The sequence below is a fragment of the Sceloporus occidentalis genome, unplaced genomic scaffold (genome assembly GCF_023333645.1).
Source record: "Sceloporus occidentalis isolate IW3139 unplaced genomic scaffold, rSceOcc1.0.p SCAF_10, whole genome shotgun sequence".
NCBI classification, from domain to species: domain Eukaryota; kingdom Metazoa; phylum Chordata; class Lepidosauria; order Squamata; family Phrynosomatidae; genus Sceloporus; species Sceloporus occidentalis.
This window is the reverse complement of record NW_028316990.1, coordinates 14009076-14032095: the sequence shown is the minus strand read 5'-3', so window position 1 is coordinate 14032095 and position 23020 is coordinate 14009076. Positions and strand designations below refer to the sequence as shown.

At 41.9% G+C, this 23020-nt stretch overlaps 1 protein-coding gene across 3 annotated transcripts; it reads right to left on the bottom strand.

Moving 5' to 3' along the window:
- Positions 1–803: 803 nt before the first annotated feature.
- On the bottom strand, positions 804–21938 carry LRP3 (LDL receptor related protein 3). Of its 3 annotated transcripts, none has more exons than XM_089540858.1 (7): positions 21497–21938; positions 15818–15865; positions 14928–15066; positions 12336–12544; positions 9516–10602; positions 7632–7764; positions 804–5754 (listed from the first exon to the last, which is right to left on the bottom strand). In XM_089540858.1, the coding sequence occupies exons 1-7, from the start codon at positions 21546–21548 to the stop codon at positions 4939–4941; spliced, it is 2484 nt and encodes an 827-aa protein (XP_089396984.1). In that variant the 5' UTR covers positions 21549–21938; the 3' UTR covers positions 804–4938. The 3 variants fall into 3 exon arrangements, with proteins under 3 accessions (XP_089396984.1, XP_089396985.1, XP_089396986.1); XM_089540859.1 differs by lacking the exon at positions 21497–21938 and adding an exon at positions 16259–16492; XM_089540860.1 differs by lacking the exons at positions 12336–12544; positions 14928–15066; positions 15818–15865; positions 21497–21938 and adding an exon at positions 11440–11524.
- Positions 21939–23020: the final 1082 nt, after the last annotated feature.

The following is a 23020-nucleotide window of genomic DNA, read 5'->3' as shown; positions in this document are numbered from 1 at the left end:
GAGACAATGACTTAATGGCAGCATGGCTGCATGCACAAGCCACCACTGGGGACAATGGGGGCTGTCCCTAATGGTGGTGCATGTCCTGCCATTGTTACCAATGGCAGAGCTGTGTGCTTGTGCTGCCACAGGACAACAGGGGCTGTCCCTAATAGCGGCATGACCATGCACACATGCTACACAAAACACTCTGTACCAAGTTGTTGAACTAGGAGACTTAGGCATCTGTGGGTGATTAGCCTGGAGAAGAGGTTAAAAGGTGATATGATAGCCCTGTTTAAATCTTTGAAGGGGTATCATATTGAGGATGGAGCAAGTTTGTTTTCTGCAGCTCCAGAGAATAGGGCAGGGAGGATTCAAAGTACAGGAAAAGCGATTCCACCTCTAGCTTCAAAGTAACGTAAAACCTGGACAGTTCTGCCAACAGATATTCACAGATCTGGGGATTCAAATAACTACATTAAAGCTGGACTTGCCAGAAAATCGTGCAGTATGTCCTTACCTTTTGAAGGGAATGCTGTTTGCAGCCAGCCAGATATAACTTCCACCACGACAATCCATTCCTGATCTTCCACTTTTCTGTTTCATTCTGTTCTTCAACTGGCACTCAACATTTTGTGGCTATTTAGTATGCACTGGATTCACTGGGCTGTAGTTTATTTATTACGTTTTACTTTCTGCAAACCTCAGGAGTCCCCAAGTGTGATGGACCTCCCTCTTGTTTCCAAGGAGCACTGCTGTGACTCCATTACCTTTGACACAAAGCAGCAAAGACTGGCGTTAGAAGGAGCAGTGCTTCAGGAACTCTTTTGTACCTCCTGACTCTCAAAGGAAAGACAACTGCAGAGTAATTTTATTACTTTTTGTTTTGAGCTTTTAACAGAAAGATGGTTGACACATTTTAAATTCCATGGTTAATCACAAGGAAGAAAAAAAAACACAAGTGAAATCTCTGAAATTTACAATAAAAAGTATTTTGCTGATACAGCACACTCCAATGTATAGCATCCCTGCTCAGTTAACACAACAACTTCCTTTTGTCCAAACAGAAATTATTTCAGTTCTCATTCAACTTTTGGTTAGGAAACACAAGTTAAAGAGACCAAAGACTTTTCAGGCACCCTGGACCATTCTGTGCATCTGACCAATCCATCATTACTATGCCTGACCTTAACTTTTCTCTCTCTTTTTAAACACACAATGAAAAGTTACAGTATGCCTAAGTGACAATATGCTGGAGAGGAATTTGGTTACACTATTAAAAGCAATCAGCACTCTGCAAAACACCTGCTAATGATTATACTGGCTGTAATCCAGTGCACAGTTAATATGCTCAAATCCCATTGGTTGCAATGAGATGGCGACATGTAAAACAGTGCAGCATAGCACATAGCACAGCCATTGAAAACAAGCAGTGAATGTACTAAAAGAAAAGAATAAAGAGAGATGGTGTGGAAATCAAAGAATTCATGTCCAAAACGCACGTTTTGGGACAACAGAGTGGCACATAAGCCAAATCTCTGCACCTGATAATCTGGCTCCATGCTGCTCCCATCATATCACACGGGAAAGGCAAATTCCAATACTGGAAAGGAGCCAAAGCTCAGTGGCAGAGCATGTGCTTCACATGTTGATGATCCTGAGTTCAATTCCTCATTATTGTTACCTATAAGAAAGGTGGGAACCTCATTCAGCCTAAGGGTTGGATTCAGATTCACCTCAGGTCTCAGAGGGCAGCATTCCAGTATATGAATCTGTAAGACCTGAGAAGACAACTGGAGCATAAGAAGTCTTGGAGATGTTTCATCTACAGTGTCGCCATGGGCCAAGATTGATACACGGGTGGAGAACAACAACAACAACAACAACAACAACGGAGCCAATAGCAAAAGGGTGGGACTGAAAATCCCAGCACAACAAGAACAAGTTCAACCTTCCAGGGAGGGTGGTGGCAGCTGTACCAATGCTGGGGGACTACCAAATGACAATATCATTGAGTAGAAGGTGTGGCTATGTGGGGAATTCAAGGGAACCATTTTCAACCTCAAGGCCTGAGGTACCCCAATCCATCCAAAAAATGGCAGGCAGCAGAGCTGGATCCTTTGGGAGCCACTGATGTTTTAGAACAGACAGTGCTAGGCTAGACAGACCAATGCTTTGACTCAGTTCAAAACATCTTTGTGTGTTGCTTCTCCCACAGCAGCTGACAATAATGGTCAGCCCAACCTACATTATTACTTCTGAAATGGTATTACTAGAAAAGCCTGGGATTCAATCAGATGATGGAGGGAAGAAAACTTACATTACTCTAGGAACAGACTCAGGCAACTGTGAAAATTCTCTTCCTCTCTATTTTAGAACAATACAAGATTGTAAACAGGTTATCATGTCCTAGCAATGACACAGTCACCATCACTTTTTTATGTTAAAAGATATTTTTAAAAAATAAATAAAAGCAAAAGGCACCTATCTGCACACAGGAATTAAGAGACTCCACAATGCTTGCATGCTCAAAAAACCTACAGAAAACTACAGTTGTGATTAATACATCAACACATTTCAGATGTCAAAGGAAAACATTGTGGCAAACGTCTGACTTGTATGGTATCCCTGCTTTCATCCTTGTAAGTAGACTTCAGAGCTATAATTCCCCATGAATTTTGGACTATGGTTTGTGTGAACTTTAGTTAGAAAGAACAGATTAAACCAGTTTCAGATTGTGGTTTGTTGACCAATTTGAGTTTAAACAAACCAGCCTTCTAAGTTCAGACGTCACTGGGAAGAGCAGTTTGTTCAAAATTAGAAGTAGCTATTTGTATTCTGCTCATCCAGTATGGAGAGGAGAGAAAGGACAGGAGGATCCTGCCAGTCTAAAGTTCATGCCAGCTTGTTTGTTGTTAACTGCCTTCCATTGATCTCGACCCATGGCCACCCTGCTGATGGAGACATCTCCAAGACTCCCTTGTCCTCCACTGCTCTGTCCTGCTCCTGCCAACTCATCCTCATCGTCTTTTTAATAAAGTCCATCCATCTAGCATGCAGCCTCCCTCTTTCTACTTCCACCACCTTTCCTAGCATTATTGTTTCTTACAATGATTCATGTCTTCTCATGATATGTCCAAAGTACGCCAGCCAAGTTTAGTCATTTTGGTCCCAGAGAGATTTCTGGCTTGATCTGTTCTAGGACCCATTTGTTTTTCTTTTTGGCTGTCCATGGAATCCTTTTGTTTACTTGTTCACATAGCAAGAAATCATTGCTTCCCAGACAACTATCTTTCAGGCACCACTTCTGATTTTTTTCCCCATAGAAGAACTTTCTGAGAAACCCAGTCCTTCAGTACCTAGTATGAACATGACAGACTATCAACCTAACAACTTTCTTTTTTAATAAAAAGCACTGGCCAATTCCTCATGGGGCTACTAAGATTTCTGTGTATGCATACACTTCACTGCTTACACTGCTAACGTCTTGTGCATGTAGACAATAGGGATGAAACAACATTTCAACAATGCCCTTGTAAAACTGTTACAATATTGGCCCATTTTAAATCTCTATAACAAACAAATTGGGTGTGAGAGTAACCATATTTTCTCTGTATGTAACACAAGAGCCTTTGGTTCTGGCCTCTCTATGGTCACCATTATGAAAGGAGAAAGCTAATGAATGAAAGTAGCTTTTTTAAAGGGGGGCGGGAGGGAGAGGAGAGAAAGTGATGCTTTACAGACTCAGTTTCCTGTTAAATAATTTACTCTAGGGCAGTGTAAACATAGCTTTAATTTAAACAAATATTCTAAATTGACAATAATTGGATATCTCCAGTTGAGCAGTCACAGTCATAATTACTGGTGTCTGGTGCTTGCTTTGCCTGCCAGCTGAATCTCCTCAAGTTTATGGGCAGGAAGTTGAAAGCTGACTTTTGATCTCTTAAAGTAGAGAGAAAGTGATCTCAGAAACAGAAGAAACAAGGGGATTTAGGAGAAACATATTCTCACATGGGATTGTGCATTCACACTTCCACAGATCAGAGACAGACAAGCAATTGTTTTGGGGAATGTCATTTCAGCTTCCTAGAATGGTAGACAGATGAAACGCTACAGGTTTTCTGCTACTTCCCACAGATGTAATAGCTATGAGAAGTCACATGTGTCCCCTTGGATGTTTCCTGCCTAGTAACCATTCACAGATTGTAAAGTGAATGTGCCAGAGAGGTTAACTGGCATAGATAATTATATTTGGAAGAATAATGACAGATACAGACAAAAGAAGTGAAATTCTACTATCTCTGGTTTTCTCTAGGCTAGGGATGAGAAACATGGGGCCCTCCAGTTGTTGCTGGATTCCAACTCCCATCAGCCTAGCCACTGTGACCAATGCTAAACAATGTTGAGAATTGTAGCCTAATAATGTCTAAGAGGGCCACAGGTTTCCTGGTTTGGTCTTGCTTAACTGAAGAAAACTTTCCCTGGTAGCCTTTCTCCCTATCCTTATGCAGATATTTCTGCCAATCACTTAAATTGCCTGAAAGTAGGCTCTAGTTTATGGCACAAGAGATGATGCCATAAACATGCACAAACAATTATAGGACCCTTGGTTGTTGTTTTTTTATGGCAGCATCTTACTAGCAAGAGACCTGTTATTAAAGGGAGATTATAAGATGGCAAGAAATTCCTTTGAAAACCACCCTGTCTTTTACAATTACATTATACAACCAAATGATTTTTAAAAGGAAGAAAAATATGATTTAAACTCTTTCTCATCAACTACAGACACCAAATATCTCCTATTTAATTTGTCATCTACGTTCTGCTCCCCTGGAGATCAATGTAGCATGATAACAGAGACAACACAGAGAGGTGGGTGTTTTGTTATGGACGGTGTGCACCACAATATAATGTAAAAAGTTCACAAGGCCCGCTACAAAACCCAGCACAATTTCACTAGCAAACCAGTAAAGATTCGTCATCACTGGGGCTGACTTCCTGGATAGGGGATTCTAGTATTGGCACTTCTGTGGAATGGCAACAAGCTGGGTGAATGCCCAAAGGTTCATCATGATATGCATGTGGGCAGCAACAATGTTGGCCATCCACCTGAATGGGGACATTCATTGGGCTGTCAGAGTACATGGACTCCCATGTTTTAAAGGGCAGTTGGCATGGCTCTTCACTCAGGAAACGACTCCTGCTGGAACTTCTCCTCTCTGCAACAGTCCGGCTGGATGCTGACCCAACATGCTGGTGCATTTCTGTAACCCTTTCCAACAAAGGGTCTCTAAATGTTTTTCCTGAATCAACATTGCTGGTTTGTCTAACTTCCTCACTGGCGGTGTCTTCAGTGCCCAAAGGCTTGTCACTGTACCCATCCTCTGGCTCTGACAAAGCAGCTGTGCAAAGGTCTGACAAAACATCCGAAGGGGATGGGTCTGTAGTTTCGAGCTGTGAAGGCAAATTGCTGTTTTCTGATTCTGGGAGCCCCCCACTTGGGCTGTAGGTCTCTGTTTCAACATTAGGTCCTTCAGGAGAAGGTGGGAGACTCTGGGCAGTTGTCCCATCTGTATGACTGGTGATTCCATCTCCCAGTACTGTCTGGGAAGTGTGAGTGGGGTTTAACAGTGGGATCTGACCTCTCACTCGTGGCCTGTGGAAGAATCTGTTCCACAATCTGCCCAAATGTCGGCGGGAGGAGCTACGCCTTGAGGAGTGCCGTCTCATCTGTCTCCTCATTGCTGTTCGGATGTTCTGCAGCACAGAAGCCTGAAAAGATCAATACAATAGCTTTTTATATCCTTAGATTACAGCAGACTAGCCACTGTTTCACTCTTAATTTCAACTATCTCTGTAAAAAGCTAATGTGAGAAAAACCTCCCCAAAAACATTAAAATATGTCTCTCAATAGTTATGTAATTACAGATACTGCACCAGCTATAAATAGATAATGCTGTAGAGATAAATAATAATAATAAAATTTTATTTATATCTCCTGCTTCTCCCTTCGGATCGAAACGGGATTACAGCAATAAAAACTGCATTTGATGACTGCATTTGGAGGCAAAAATGTAAGACAAAATCCAATCATTGACAAAAACTGCATTTATGTATAGAAGTAGCCTCATGAGTTTCTGGGAGAGAGAAAAAAAAGACACTTTCAGTTGCCCTTATAATATCTGTCAAAATTAACTCACATTCTCCTAGCATGCCTTTTCCCTTAAATCTCAATATTCCTGAAAAGAACCCAGCTACCTTTCTCTGCCCAATAGTTCAGTACTTCATGGGTCATGTATTTAAGAAAGCTTTATAGTTTAAAGGGAGACTTGGCTGGGGGAAGAAGCCAGTAGCTTTCCTATACAGCTGCAGTCTCAGTCTCTGGAGCTTGGTCAACAGGACTGGAAAACAGGCTGGGTGTTTAGTGGGGGATTTTGAGGGGAAAGTTTCCCATGCTCTGTGCATTAGTGTACAGACATCTAAGCCCATGGGACATCCCCCTAGCTGTCTATGTAAAGTTTTTTTCCTCCCGCTACAATTCAAAAAGGATATTGAGAAGCTCAAGTGTGTCCAGAGAAGGGTGACCAAAATGGTGAAGAGTCTGGAAAACATGCCATATGAGGAGACTCTATGAGGAGATACAGGGAGCTGGTGATGTTTAGTCTGGAGAAGAGAAGGTTAAGGGGTGATATGATAGCCCTGTTTAAGTATTTGAGGGGGGTGACATATTGAGGATGGAGCAAGTTTGCTTTCTACAGCTCCAGAAAATAAGACACGAAGCAACAGATGCAAGCTACAGGAAAAGAGATTACACTGAAACATTAGGAGGAACTTCCTGATAGTAAGAGCTGTTCAACAGTGGAACATGCTTCCTCAGATTGTGGTGGAATCTCCATCTTTGGAGGTTTTTAAACAAAGGCCTGATGGTTATCTTTCAGGGGTACTTTGATTGGGTGTTCTTGCATGGCAAGGGGTTGGACTGGATGGCCTTTGGAGTCTCTTCCAACTCTATGATTCTAGGATTCAATGAAATACAAATAAATGTCTTGTTTTCAAAGCACATCTTTGCCAAATGCATCTTACAAATTTGAAAAGATAAACAAATAGTTAGTAATATTACAATATTTAAATGCACTAAAAATGAGCAAATGGAATAATAGGCAAACAAACTTCTCACTTTAAAAGCCACTTTAAATATATAGTTTGACACCGAGTGACTGTCTTTTAAAAAATGTAAGTAGTGGAAGCCATGGACACGGGAGGGTCCAATCAGGATTGGGACTGTAGCATATATAAAGGAGAGTTTAAGAAGGTTAAGACAAATGCCTGAGCACCAATTAAAATCTCACCTGTGCCACAAGTCTGGTATTCAGAATAGTAGAAGCTGTTGTCAGCTTTCTTATTTGAAGAATCACTCAGTTTCAACAAGTATAAATAAAACATCAATCTTTCTCTCTAAAACTGCATTCTTTAGTGCAGATTTCCATACAATGCAGAGGCAGTAGTGCACTTAGTGGAAATGGTTTTGTGTTAGCAGCATCCTTTATGTTTCCATCCTAAGGAACTGCACTGTATGGAAAGCCATTTTCAGATTCAAATCCAATTGTATTGCAATGGAATGGTATATGACTATAAACAAAGTCATTTACTTGTGAAGGATTGTAAACAGGGAAATCTTCTACCGGTGGGATAAGCCCCTGTGCGATCAGTTGCCCATAGGAAGGAGGAGCTTCACGCCTTACAAACTCTGCCTCAAGACGGGTCATCTGGGTTTCAAATGCCCTGGAATCAGAGCGAGAAGGGGGATAGCGAGGAGAGAAAACCAATGAGATCTAAACAGAACGGACAGAGCATCAGATCCTCTTTGCTTTGCATTTGTCAGTGCCCAGAGGAGCAATGACAAATGCCACTACTCACAGATTACTAACAGCACAACCAGAAGCTTTACTTTGACCTAGGCACAGAGATTCTGACTGAATGAGTTTTCAGGGGAAGGGACTGGAGGCATGTGAGAGTGTCATTGTCACCTTCAGGTACCTTCAACACACATGCTCATGCAAAATTGTCTTCCTACGTTTGTTACTACAGCAATTGCACTACTTCTAGGTGCCAAACCCTGCTGGTTCAAACAGCAGAAATGAGTAGCGTTACCGTGGATGGCACAATCAAGAAGAGTGACTCCCATATTGCTTATGGACTCTTCCCTATGGACACTTTTCTCTCCACCTTCCAATTAGCATTAAACCATAGAGATAACTAATCTGATCATTTTTATTATTTTTTTACAGAGTAAAGGTGGGAGGGAAACCCAATAATTTGTTTCTAGGGCCCAGAGCTGCAAAAGGTTAGTGGAATAAAGTCAGGCTCGTGCTCACTTGGGGATTTTGTGATTTCTAGTCTATAATGGTAACATTTCCAAACTCAGTTCTTGACATGGATGCTCACTGAAAGTTTGAGAATTAGTGACTACCTGAATCAAGCCTGAAATATACAAAGGGCACATTCAGACACAGCTTTCCTGGCCTACAAAGAATAGTTTGTGTGAGCAATCAATTCCCATGCTCCCTCTTGATCCTGCTGCAGAGATTTTCTGGCTTCTTAAAAGTGTTATCACCCTTAGCAAGTGACCAAATGGGGAAACTGTTATGTGACCTCTACAGTTTAAACATACATCTATTTCTTGAATTCAGATCTCAACGGGAACAGTGATTTGCTTAAAAGTCAAAGTGGGTGTAACAGATTTTCACAAGGCATAAATGTATGAACTATTTATAGACATTAAGACACAGATTAAAATAACTATAACCCCCTTTTTACATATATGAGTTAGTCAACACAGCAATTAGACTTCACTGAATTCTTACCCTTGCCTAGCATTGTAAGAGATAAAATAAGTTGAAAGTGAAGTCATACCTTTGTAGCCGAGAACTGGTAGGACGAAGGTAGGTAATTGCACAGGAGCTAGGGGGCAATTTTTTCCACCCCAAACACCCTACAGTTCACATCCCTTAACAGTTTCTGTTTCTTTTGTTTAGTTATTGGTGTGATTTTTGATACCAGTGACTCGTGCCACTCTACACAATGTACAAATCTCTTGGGAAGGCTGTGTGTACATCTAGCCCAAATTCAAGACTGGTGTCTCTGATCCTTTTACAAGCTCAAATAAGGAAAAATGGGGCGAGAGGAGCATTTAAATTCAAGGCACACTATGTTCGGAATCTTGTTGCTTAGTCCCAACTGAATCAACTCTTGCATGGTAAGTTAACATATAGGTATAGCCCACTGATTCTGCAGGTCTGGTTTAGTGAGGACTAACAATAAGATTTAAGCCTATGGTTCATAAACCAGGTCAGATTTATGAACCATAGGACTGGCAAAAGTGAAGTATGGCATTTTTTAAAAAAGTCATAGCAAAGACATTTGTAATCTTTATTTACACTTCAAAAACTCCCATGTTACCCTTGCCAAAAAAAAACCCCAAAAAACCACCCAACACTACTAGCAGTAAAGAAAGAAAAATGATTTCTGTTCACCTGTATTCCCTGGTTCTCAATGAGTACAGCTTAAAAGCACATCCCAATGCTATCACTAAGAGCAACCCACAGACCAGGCTCCCAATAAGAGCTGCTGTGATGACCTTCCTAGGTACAATCACCAGGCAGTTGTGCTCATCACTTCCATCCTGGCAATCCTCTTGTCCATCACAACGCCATGTCTCAAAAATGCACAGGTTGGTGCCACAATGGAAGTTGCCAGGTTGACATGTGAAGCAATTCTTCTCATCTGAGCCATCAGGGCAGTTCTTTTGATTATTACAACGATCAAGTAATGAATAACATAGTCCACTATTTCCTTCACAGGGATATTCATTCTTCTGGCAGGCAGGACAATTTTCTTCATCTTTGCCATTGGGGCAGTGCCACCAGCCATCGCAGTGCTGCTTATCAGTATAGCATTCCTCATCGTTGCCACATGGATGCTCCCAAGGAAGACAATAACCCTTCACCTGATAAGTTGCATTGAAGCCATGGCCTGTGCTCTTTGACCGGGCATGATATGCTATTGTCAGCTGGCCCTTAGAGGATTCTAGGCTTACTGAGTGCCTGTTATTATGATATGAAAGAGTCTGCATAAGTTTATCACCTTTCTCACCTAAACCATCATACACCTTGATGTAATCATTGTACCCAAGCTGCAAGTCAAGCTGAAGGAGAACATGGCGGTTATCTTGAGTGTCCACATACCAAGTACAGTGCAGATCTGCTCGGCTATGATCTGAGCGAAACAAATCAGGGGAAGCAAAAGACCCATAGAAATTTCCAAGCTGTTTGCCACAGGAAAGATCAGGGCAGTTTTCTTCATCAGAGCCATTGCTGCAGTCTTTAACTGTATTACATTTCAGTTCATTCAACAAACATTTGGTGGAATGAGCTACACTGCATTGGAATGTTCCAGAAGGACAGATGCTGGACAGAGGTTCTGTTGGGGGCACAGTGCAGTTCTTCTCATCTGAATTGTCACCACATTCATCCATGGAATTGCATTTCCAAGTGCTAGGGATACATTTGCCATTCAGACAATGATATTCATCAGACTGGCAATTAGGCTGGCCAATTTTTCCTGTGAAGGGACAGATAAACATTAGAAACCTTTGCAAGCACTTAATGTGTTTTGTATGGCTTCTCAAATACCAATTCAACAAAAAACAGAGTTAAATTTGGATGTGGAAGCTATTCTCAACTTGCTGTTGTTGTGCCTTCAAGTTAACTTGGGGCCAAAACAGACTGCAAAAATAGTCCATCTTGAAACCACTTTAACTACCTTGGCTCAGTGCTAGGAAATTTTGAGAACTGTAGTTTGTTGTGGTACTGAAGCTCTCTAACAGAGAAGGCTCAATGTCTCACAAAATGACAATCCCCAGAATTCCCTAGCAGTTAAAGTGGTCTCACACTCAATTATTTCTGCAGTCTATTTTGGCCCTTAGATTTATGGGAATCCTATCACGGGGTTTTCTTGACAAGATTTATTCCAGATACACTACCTTCCTTCTAAGCCTGAGAGGGTGTCTTGTCCAAGGCCACCTAGAAAGATTCCATGCCTAAATGAGGATTCAAATCTTATCTCTAGAATTCCACTGTCCCTCTGAAATGCTATGCCTACACATAATTTCCTCATGCCACAAACTTCTTCTTCCAAGTTGCCCCAAGTAATTTCCTCCCCATAACCTGACCTGACCTCTCCTTTCCAAATATAAGAGACTACTCTGTTTTATTGTAACAATTGGCTTAATCATTTGGGAGGGGTAAATTGGCAAGAGGAAATGGATGAAGATTGCTCTATTTAGTTGCTCAAAAATATAATTCTGCTGGAAGGATCAACTGTTGCATTATTTGCACTGTGAAAAATTAATACAAGTACTTCTAGCGCTATTCCCAGTCTTCCCTCAATGCTCCTTACCAATAAACTTCTGTTCCAACATGGCCAGTACACCCAGTAGCAGAAGCAACCTGACTCCTTATTCAAACTCCACACATACCCATCCAGATTCTGAAAAGAAAATCTAAATATCACTAGCTCATTCAGAAGACTGTTTTTTTTCCTCATCTGTAACAAACAGAGAGCCCCAGCCATCTGGAAGAAGGTAATGTTTCTGTGATGAAGAGTAAGAGGTTTTGCATTAGGTTCCCCATGCTTTAACTTGTTTAAAACCAAAAATGCTGGAGAGAAGTTAACAGTATGCAAACAAAGTATTCATTAAGACAGTAAACTGTGTGGGGAGAAACAAAACCATCTGTAGTGAAGGCAATTGGAGTGGGGGAGAAAGTGTTTCAAAGGCCTGAAACACAAGGGCCAAAAGCACTAGCTTCAGGCTGATCTGGGGGCATGGCATATAGATGATGCACACCCCAGGATCGGGCCGAAGCTGCACTGCAGCCACCAGCAAAAGGAGTGCAAAAGAAGTGGTCCTTGCTGGTGGCCTGTCTGGGACTGCATTCCCACACTGAATGAAGGGTGATCAGATCAGCCAGAGACCAGTCCAAGTTGCCAGTCTGCTTGACCCCACAGAAGAATAAGGGAACAGGGTAAATTATGTTAAGGATAAATAGGAATGACAACAATCTTAAAAGCCCAACAGACAGAAACATTCAAATCAAAGCCCTCAAATATAAAAGGCTAGCCATTCTGATCTTCTCCTGCAGAAGTCAAACCAGCATTCATTTTCTCTTTCCTTCTCCTAAATAAAGGTGTGAATAAAAGTGCATTTTGACATATGAAAAATAAAATAAATCAGAGGGGTAGCCAAACAACAATATGTAATCAACACAATAATTCAAGCTATAGACAGCTTTTACCTCGAATATAAGAAAGGCGAAATCCCTGAGCCTGCCCCGAACTTGATGAATCTGAGTGAAAAAATATCCAAATGTGATCCCTGGCAGAGATGAAAGAAGGTGGTATGAAGGAGCCACAGACTCTGTATTCCTCCCGCTTAGAAGATGGGCCAATCATCAGCCAGTCTACTGAACATTTGGGAGAGTCCTCTAAATCAAAGTTCTTAAAACTGCCAAGAAAAAAGAAGGGGAGGGGATGAAAAGTGTTAGACTTACTTTCAGAGAAACACATCTAAGAAATGCAGCATGGTGAATGGAAAAATATACTTAATTCAGTTCTCTGAGACCTTCCATGAAGAATTCACATCACTAAGATTTAAGAATGACTTTAAGGACAGACTATGAGATGGCACCACTGCAGAAAGGACACAGTGGTAGTCACTCTTTCACTGAATAATTGACAAAGCATTTCAACATTATTCTGTGGAGTATATGGCTCTGATATATAGAGTGGTTGAACTGTTTTAGCTTCTAATTTAAACTTTAAATGAGCTATCCAAAGTGTGGGACCTAGTGTGAAAATAGAATGGGGATAGATAGTTCTTCAAAAGTCAAATAAAATGCAGAGTAGATTTTCCATCCAACTGGCATCATAGCTGTTATAAGCATTGTACCAATTATATTTGTCTTGTTGCTTTCAAAAACTCAAGATGCAGGTGAACGGGGGACACAACACTGAATGTGCAGGTGATTTCCGGTGGGCTTCTTTTGTTTGTTTTTGCTTTTACTGCTAGTGGTATAATTTCAGACTTCCATTCCTTGGAAGAGAAAACAAACATTTCATAATGCATCTTCTTTTAAAGTTCACCTCTATCATGTTGGAGGAGCTACCTGGAGTCTAACAAAAATTGCACAGCTGCTACTATTGGAAGGAGGCCAAATTTAATATATTCTCTCTTGTTCCAGACTAAAAAGGTCTAAAAACAAATAAATAAAGGGTGACCTTAGCCACCATTAAAGTGACCTCAACAAAAATTCCTTTAATTAATCCATCTTTAAAATGGGGACAAAATGTTCTAGCCATAAATTAATGTTTAAGAATCAGCAGATGCTGGAAATCTAACTTCTCTCCACTGCTAGCAAATACACCAGTGGTTCAGGAGAAATAATTATGGATATCATCAATACAGTAACTGTATCAGTCAATTAAAACAAGAGAATTGCTGCCGTTTTGTTACTTTCTCTCAGTGAGGGCAGACTGTGAACACAGCGGAAGCCTTAATTGGCTCATTAAAAAGGCTTGGCTTAACTATTTAGAACAAAAGTGTGAGAAGTCAGGAAGTCCTGGTTGAATTCCCAGCTCAGTTACTGGCACAAGGTGTGTAACCTTATGCTAGGCACAATGGGCCTGAATTACAAGGCTCAGTGCCTTCTGAAGATCACAGAAACAGGTATCAAAGACAAGTCAAATAACCTCTCTCTGTGAGAGGTTCCTTTCTATCTAACCTTCCTAAGAGTATAAAATACGTCTTCCCAAGTTGTTACCTTAGACTTCTCAACCAAGCTACTGGACAGGTATATGTGAAGAGGCTGACCAGGGGACTGGGAGCCAGCAGAGTGGGTACTTGGTACTCCATAGACATTTAAAACTTTTCTCCCAAGGATACTCAAGTCTTATTCCATGGTTGATTCAGTACTTTATAGCTGCTAATTGTCAGAATGTTTTAGCCCCAGTGGAGAAGCTGTAGCAAATCAAAACCCATGTACATTAGCTTAGAAAGGGAGTCCCAGAATTGCCAAGTCAAAGGAGAGGAGTAAAGAATCTGTGAAATACTTCAAGGTATGTTACACCATGGTTTGGATGTTGTGAACATGTCTCCTCACCTCTTCTATAAGCTCCTATCCCTACCCACCCCACCAGTTTCAAGACATGTTAAATGAGGTAGACTATGGCTGTGCAAATATCTTACCATCAAACAAAATTGGAAACTATGGCTTGCATGAGACTTCCAATTCTAAAGTATTTATTTAGTAACTAATTTATTATCAAAAGGTTTATTTAACACTTCTTAGCCTCCCCAAGCAAACTATGGGAAGAAAAGAGGAGTAAAGAGAAGAAGGGAACATGCAGGCTTGAAGACAGTTCATGACAGCCAATCCATATTTACAGATGAAGCAGTCTTCTGTTTCTATGGTTGTCTTTGGTCGAAAAACAAACCGCAGAAATAATAGAGTGTGAGACTGCTTTAACTGCCTTGCCTCAATGCTAGGGAATTCTGGGAATTAGTTTTATGAGACTTTTAGCCTTCTCTGTCAGAGAACTCTAGTGTCACAATAAACTACAATTCCCAGGATTCCCTAGCACTGAAACAGGGCAGTTAAAGCCGTCACAAACTAGATTATTTCTGCAGTGTGTTTTGGACCTTTGACTCTGTTGCTCCCTTTCAGCACACTCTACATAATAGAGGTTTTGTGAAGCTAAAAACAACCTTTTAATTTCCATGAGGGAGGTGCAGAATAGTTTTAAGACACAAGCTTCAGCTGGCCTACCACATTGGAGCTGGCATGATGTTTTAGCAAACTAATACATTTTTGTCCAGTCATCCATCCTACCTAATAGTTATCACATCTCCGCGATCACCTTGAATGTACCAGCTGCAGTTGATGGCTGGAGGATAGTTTAGTGGCCAAGAAGGGCTGTATATGACTCCACGGTGTTCAGTATGCTGTTCTAGTTTTCCACTGCAAGCAGCTGTCAAAAGCAACAAAAAACTGCTCAATGTTAAAAGTTAAATGCACACCTAGTCACAACAGCTCTTGCTACTCTTAAAAAAATTATTGTCAGTGTTATCTTTCATTACCTTTTTCTGCCTCTTCTGCTTTACTAAACTATCTGGTTTTCTGGATTAAATGCAGCTCAACAGACATCTTCTAGGACAAGATCAATAGCTCTAAATGAGCCTGCCAAAAGAACATGAGAAATACTCTGCAGTACTCTGCCCCAAGGAAAAAGTGATGTGAAAAACCCTCGGATATGCTAGCAACCATAGGAAAACCAAAACCATAAAGAAGGAATTAACACAATGTTTTCAAAAGCTGTGGTCCAGAAAAGTGGTTGCTTTGTCCTCCTTTTCCTAAAGAGACACACTTTTTAAAATCATATCACTACTTATAAATAATCTAAAAAATCTGTTTTTATAGGCAGCAACAGATTTGTTGCCTTAACTTTTTTTCTTGTTGGTTTTCAACTGCCTTCATTCAGGGCATATGAAGACAACAGAGTTCAAACAATGTGAGGGGTAAGAAGCTATAATAGATTCACCTTAGGGTGACAGATTCACCTTAGGGTTCCCATCAGTGAGAAATGACTTGAAGGTACACACCAACAGTAACAACAACAACAATAACAGGTTGGGGGAGACTGGTTGACTGGAAATGACTAGTCAACTATCAGCAAGAAAATAAAACTAAAGGACTACTGGGGGAAAAGAGTTCTATCTTACCTAATGAAGGGACAGCACTTTCAATTTTCCCAGACAAGAAGAGATTCACTGTTTTGAAAACAAAAAACAAAAAGTGAAATATTTTTATACATTATAGTGGAGGCATCAATAGTAGGTTTGTTGCAGTAAACAAGTGTTAGCACTTGGAATACACATGGAAATATATGTGGAAAAAGTTTGTTTCTCCAGCAGGCTCCAAATTTATGTTGTAACTCAGTTATACTCTTCATTTTCTTCATATGTTTAAACATATTGAAATACTCTTTAAAAACTCCTTAAAGCAGTCTAAAAACAATCCAAGGATCCAGTTTTGAAGCAGTTAAAACAGCAGTTTCAGATACTGAATGCCACATGGAAAAGCACTGCCAGAAGCTTAAAAGAACGGTAGGGGCAAGATGCTGTTCAAGAGAAAGCCCTGTTACATGTATCCACCAACCTTACTTCATGAGGTGTTGGGACACACAACAGGGCTTCCTCTGAAGATCTCAAATTTCTGGCAGGCTCATATGGGAGGAGGTGGTCTTTCAGATAATCTTGACTCTGTTCAGATCTTCCTTATCTTCCTTAACACAGTAACTGTGTTATTCTGCTGCAGCAAACACAACAAATCTTATGGAAATGTAAAGCCTAAAAGTTGGATCCGTATTTACTCATAATGATTAGATGCAACCAGGAGCCCCGGTGGCACAGTGCTTAAATGCTGCTCCTGTAACCACAACGTTATAAGTTCAACCCTAGAAGAGGGCTCCAAGGTCCACTCAGCCTTCCATCCTTTCGTAGGTTGGTAAAATGAGTACCCAGCATGTTGGAGGCAATTGGTTTACACACTGTAAACTGCTTATGGAGAGCTAGTTCACTGATAAGCAGTATAGAAATGTACTTGCTATTCCAATGCAACTCACTGAAATTAATAGTACCGTTAACTTGTCTCATTTATTTGAACAGTAGACCTATGAACTCTAACTGGCAAGATTTCATGGACTGGAATTAACTTCATGCGGCATGTACAGTTTTACCCACAGCTGATGGATATATTACACAAATGGATATAAACTAGAGGAAAGAAAAGATAAATAGAGAGTCAAATGGCATGAAGCACTCTCTAAGAAATACCCTCCAATTTTTGGCAAGACTTAATAAGCTGAGTTGACAAAGTTTAGTATGATGACTAAAACTGTAAAAGGGATGCACCTCAGTTCAAATGTCACATTCTGATCCTCCAAATCATGCTGTGGAGGATCACATATGTGCCATATGTTCACCTGCTTTCCCCCTTTTGTGTGTAGATCATCTACAATTGGCCCGTCACATTTGCAGCTTTGACTTTTGCAGATTTAATTATTTCTGGTTTTGATTAATATGTACTCTCTAGGAATCTCTAGGTACTCCAGCGCAACTCTGCCAGAAGTTGACCACAGAGTTGTGCTGGAGAACCTAGAAGTTCCTAGAGAAATACTTCTCTGGGTATTTGTAGGTCCTCCAGCATGAGTCTAGGATCAACCTCTGGCAGATGCTGACCATAGAGTCACACTGGAGGATCTGGCAATTCCTAGAGAAGCGTTCTCTTCGGTAAAGAGAATAGTGTTTTTGTGGAGGGATTTTTGTTTTTGATCCACAGAATAACAAATATTAGAAATTTCCCCATTTAAAACAGGAGAATAAACATCTTCCACTCCCTGCACAAGCCACTGGTTCTATGCTGTAGTTACTAAACTACCAACATATCTTTGGGCTCTTTCCCAAATGTCTTTTACATAAGGAGCATAACCATTCAAATAACAGCTCTTTGTTTCGACTCTCTCTACCCACCACATATCTGTCAGAGCTGCATATGGGAGGCATTTATTCATACTTCAACAGAAAAAGGGAGGCTCAAAATGAGAGGTGTATACCAATTACCCGGGAACAAGTTCCATTGATTTCTTTCATCCAAATGTATCTTTACCTTGAAGGACAGAAGTAAGAAACATTAGGACTGTTGCTACCAGTTACATAAAAGCCTTTTCTGAAAATAAATGTGTCGCTAAGAACTACAACAAAACAAAAACAGCGACACATAATGCTATCTTGATTGCGCCTTCATTTCATTACTTAAAATCTGCTGTGAAAGTGAAATGAGAGAGAATGCTGTTGGGCAAAAGGAAAAATTAGAGGTGTAATACAGCAAGGAAAGCAGCAAAACAACAACAACAGCAACAGAATTGTTCATTTTGGCAACACAGCACAGTACTGTACTGCTATCAGCCAGATGAGTACTGGCTAAAGGCCACCAGTTCCATCTTGTGTGGATGATGAGTACATCACAGAAAACATGAACTATAACATAAGGATGTAACAATCTAAATCGCATTAAACATTCAGAGCCTCATCTAAGCAAAACTGTAAGTTCCACTTCTACAAGCATAATGACTTCTCTTAACAAGCAGCAAAGGACAAAACTGTACCTTGCCAAATTATTATGTGTGTGGCAAGGTGTACCCATCAACAATCAAAGTTTAGGAGCGAGATTAAGGAAGCCAAGAGAACAGGCAAAGACATGAGTCCTTTTGAGATTTCTGGCATTCTCTTACATGTCAAAACCCTGACCTTCTGGCCAAGCAGACTGCTAGATTTTTCTATCCAAAGACAGAAATTACATCTTCAGGTTGCCTTACATGTATCTACAATGGAACAACAATTGGACACATCTACTCAGACGTCAGCAGCCTAAGTTACACGATGGCTTTTTAAAGCAATCCCTCCCCAGCTAAACTGGACACTACAGTTGTCCCTCCACATTTGTGGCTTTTAATATTGTGGATTTAATTGTTTGTGGTTTTGATTAATGTTATCTCTTGGAATTTCTAGGTCCTCCAGCGCAACTCTGCCAGAAGTTGACCATAGAGTTGTGCTGGGGAACCTATAAGTTCCTACAGAAAACACTTCTCTGGGTATTTGTAGGTCTTCAGCATGATTCTATGGTCAACGTCTGGCAGGTGTTAACCATAGAGTAGCACTGGAGGACCTACAGACTCCTAGAGAGCTGTTCCTTCAGGTAAAAAGAATAGTATTTTGGGTTTTTTATTTGCAGTTTTTCCACATTCACAGGAGTCCTTGCCCCCTAAGCCCAGCAAATGTGGTATTTCGATTCTGATATATGATTGTATTTCCATTTTTCATATATGACTGGGGGGAAAAACACATTGCCAGCTTATGTTATTAAGAAATATACTAAAGAGCTTGGTGTTTATGCAAAAGTTTAATAACACTGATAATAATCTTTTTATTCCTTCCCAGGTGCAGCAATAAATTAAGAACGCTCTTACAACAAACTGCACCGACTTGCTTGTAAAATGGAAGTGAATCTCAAATGTTACCCTGAAAACATATTCAGGGACAGCAAAAGCCCAAAATCTGCAAAAGAGCAACTGAAACGCATAAAATACATCACACAAACATTTGAAGCTCCACTGGCTTCTTCGTCAGACAAAAGATGTTTTAAAAAGGCATGCAGGAGAAGCACTGGCCTACATTTTGTAATCATATGCTGTCTCTGTTGTTGTTCAGTTGGTCTGCTTTGAGGCTGCTTTCCCTTTTTAACCAGAGTCTACTAACTTTGCAAAAGCTCCTGTCTCCGACTGCAACCTGGAGGCTGGGAAGACGGAAGTGATCCTTATAAGAACCTCAGTGATAAAATAAACACAAGACTGTGAACGCAACAAAAAAGCCACAGTGCTGCTGAGCATTTCTGTGCACAGTCTAACCTGGGTGAAGAGGGAGGGGGGACCCCTATGCATTCCCTTGAGCAGCCAGAGCTGATGTCATTCCATTCTGCAGCAGTGCCCTCGCATGAAGGAAACACGCGGCGCATCAGGGCTGCGGCCATGCACACCACAGGCTCTCCTTCCTCCTGGGCGCTTCACATAGGGATCATAGCAATAGCAAGTATATTTCTAGACTGCTTACCAGTGACCTAGCACTCTCTAAGCAGTTTAAGTCAATTGCCCCAACAAGCTGGGTACCCATTTTGCCGACCTACAAAAGGATTGAAAGCTGAGTGGACACTGGAGCCCTGCCTGGGATCAAACTCACAACCTTGTGGCTGCGAGTGGCTGCAGTACAGGCATTTTAACCGCTTTGCATTCTTGCCCTTTGCATGCGATGGTCACATCAGAGGGTCCATGCAGGTGCTCCATGTGTTTCTCCACATTTAATGTCCTCTGGAGACCATCCATGTGTGGGCAATGGGCATCTCCTCTCATCTGGTTTGTGTGTCAGTGACTGCCTGCTGTGACATGGTCCTTCCTTTCCGACGGCAAACGGTCCTCGTAGTGGTGCCCTCAGGGCATGCATCTCACCCAAACATCATGCGGGCTGTTGCTGTCTTGGCTTCTCTTCCACTGTGGGCTAGAACTACTGCCCCTTTTAAGTCCAGATGTTTTGTTCCTAATAGGCAACTGGCAGGACTGGGTCACAGTGTCTGCGGTCAGTGAGGGAGACTGAGGTCCAGAACTCACTGCAGAAATAATCCAGTCTGAGACCGCTTTAACTGCCCTGGCTCACTGCTAGGGAATTCTGGGGACTGTAGTTTTGTGGGACATTTAGCCTTCTCTGCCAGAGAGAACTCTGGTGCCACAACAAACTACAGATCCCAGGACTCCCTTGCACTGAGCCAGGGCAGTTAAAGCGGTCTCAAAGTGGGTTATTTCTGCAGTGTGGTTTTGGACTTCAGTGGCAGAATATATATACCCCTCTGAGGGCTATTTTTGGCCCTTCTTCTTCAGAGCATCCCTTCCTCGGTATTAATCCAAAACCATGGCTATTATGAGGGCGCCAAAAATACATCCCCCCTTTCTTCCTTCCTCCCTCCCTCCTATCTTTCCTTCCTTCCTTCTTTCCTTCCTTCCTCCCTTCTTTCTTTCCTTCCTTCTGTCCTTCCTTCCTTCTTTCTTCCTTTCCTTCCTTCCTTCTTTCTTCCTTTCCTTCTTTCCTTCCCTCCTTCCTTTCCTTCCCTCCTTCTTTCCTCTTTTCCTTCTTTCTTCCTTTCCTTCCTTCCTTCTTTCCTTCCTTATTTCCTTCCTTCTCTGCTTCCTTCCTTCCTTCTTTCTTCCTTTCCTTCCGTCCTTCTTTCTTCCCCTCCTTCCTTCCTCCTTTCTTCCCTTCCTTCCTTCTCTCCTTCTTCCCTCCTTTCCTTCTCTTTCCCTCCTTCCTTCCTTCCTTCTTTCCTTCCTTCCTTCCCTTCTTTCTTCCTTGCCTTCTCTCCTTCCCTCCTTCCTTCCTTCTTCCTTCCTTCCTTCCTTTCCTTCTTTCCTTTTCTTCCTTTCCTTCCTTCCCTCCTTCCTTCTCTCTGTCTTTCTTTCTTTCCTTCCTTCCCTCCTTCTTTCCTCCTTTCCTTCTCTCCTTCTTTCTTTCCTTCCTTCCTTCTCTCCTTCCTTCCTTCCTTCCTTCCTTCTTTCCTTCCTTCCTTCCCTCCTTCCTTCCTTCTTTCCTTTCCTCCTTTCCTTCTCTCTTTCTTTCTTTCTTTCTTTCCTTCCTTCCCTTCTTTCTTCCTTTCCTTCTCTCCTTCTTTCTTTCTTTCTTTCTTTCCTTCTTTCTTTCTTTCCTTCCTTCCTTCCTTCTTCCTTTCCTTCTCTCCTTCCCTCCTTCCTCCCTTCTCTCTCTCTGCCTTTCTCTCAGCCTCCTCCATGGTCTCAGACTCACCCAGGCAAAGGGCAGCCAGCGGCCCCAGCAGCTCCGCCGCCGACGCCTCCATGGCGCCCTTCTTCGCCCGCCTTCCTCCTCACAGCAGCAGCAGCAGCAGCCAGAACAGCAACGAGCAGAACCAGGCGCCCTCCGGGAAGGAGAGGCCGGCGCTTCCCCGGAGCAGGAGCAGCGCTGCGCCCCATCCTCCCGCCATGGCCTCCGCCGCCGCCAGGCCCAGCCCCGCGGGAGGGAAGCGGCGAGGCCCGGCTTGGCCTCAGGAAGAGGCCGCCTCCCTCCTCCTCCTCAGGCCCGCCTCGCTTGGGTCCAAAACACACTGCAGAAATAGCCCGCTTTCAGGCCGCTTCAACTGCTCCTGGCTCAATGCGAAGAGATTTTGGGAAGTGTAGTGTTTGTGAGGCATTTTAGCCTCCTCTCCAGCGCTCTTTAAGAGATTTTGGACTTCAGCTCCCAGAATCCCAAGCTATGGGCCAACATGGCTGAGGCTTCTGGGAGATGAAGTCCAAAAGCTCTTCGAGGGGACAGTTTGGGGCCACTGTAACTTATGTATGTTTTCTGACGTGGTTCCCTCAAACTGTGCTCTTTTAAGGGTTTCTTTTTTTGGACTTCAGCTCCCAGAATCCCAGACCGTTAGCCGACATGGCTGAGGCTTCTGGGAGCTGAAGTCCAAAATTAAAGGGCACAGTTTGGGGACCATTGGTATAGAATCAGTGGTCCCCAAACTGTGCCCTTTAAGGGATTTTGGACTTCAGCTCCCAGGATCCCAGGCCATGGGACAACATTGCTAAGGCTTCTGGGAGCTGGAGTCCAAAAGCATGTGGGTTTGTTGGGGGTGATGGGAATTGTAGTCCCAAACTCAGCCGCCTCCCCTTTCCCTGTCGTCCTGGAGCGCCCTCTGGCGGCAGAAGAAAGGGAGACTTCTCTCTCTCTCTCTCTCTCTCTCTCTCTCACATATATAATTATATATACAAAGTTATAATTTTATATATTGTGTGTGTATATATGTATATAGACACATACGTAATATTACACACACAGTTATGTATACATATTTATAATTGTATTTAAATACACACACACATGTATATATAATTATATGTGTGTGTGTGTGTGTATAATTATATATATATATACACACATATATACACACATACATAATAATATTACACATATGGTTATATATATACACACACACACACATATATAAATGAGATATATCTAATCATCCTCACAAGGCACAGCATGTGAGGGGGCTGGTCTTGGAGGACACTTCCCATCATCCTCACAAGGCACAGAACATCCAGGGGTCAATGTAAGTCCTGTACTTTAACTCATATATGCATACACACACACACACACACACATATATGGTCACCTCCTTTTTCTGAGTAGAGAGGCAAAATGTAAGCGCTTTGTCCATCCCGGGAGCACCTAAGAAGAAGCACCAACCGTCTCTACTCTCGCATGCCTATGAACTGAACCATCCGAAAGCAAAGGTGCCACTATCGCTGCAGAATTTTGCAG

Excerpts from the sequence above, each read along its gene's own strand:
- LRP3 (XM_089540858.1), bottom strand. The coding sequence starts at position 21,548 with ATGGAGGCGTCGGCGGCGGAGCTGCTGGGGCCGCTGGCTGCCCTTTGC. Across the intron at positions 15,866-21,496 it reads GCTGGCTGCCCTTTGCCTGG|TGAATCTCTTCTTGTCTGGG; the intron begins GTGAGTCTGAGA and ends TTTTCAAAACAG. Across the intron at positions 12,545-14,927 it reads GGAGATGTGATAACTATTAG|TTTTAAGAACTTTGATTTAG; the intron begins GTAGGATGGATG and ends TTTTCTTGGCAG.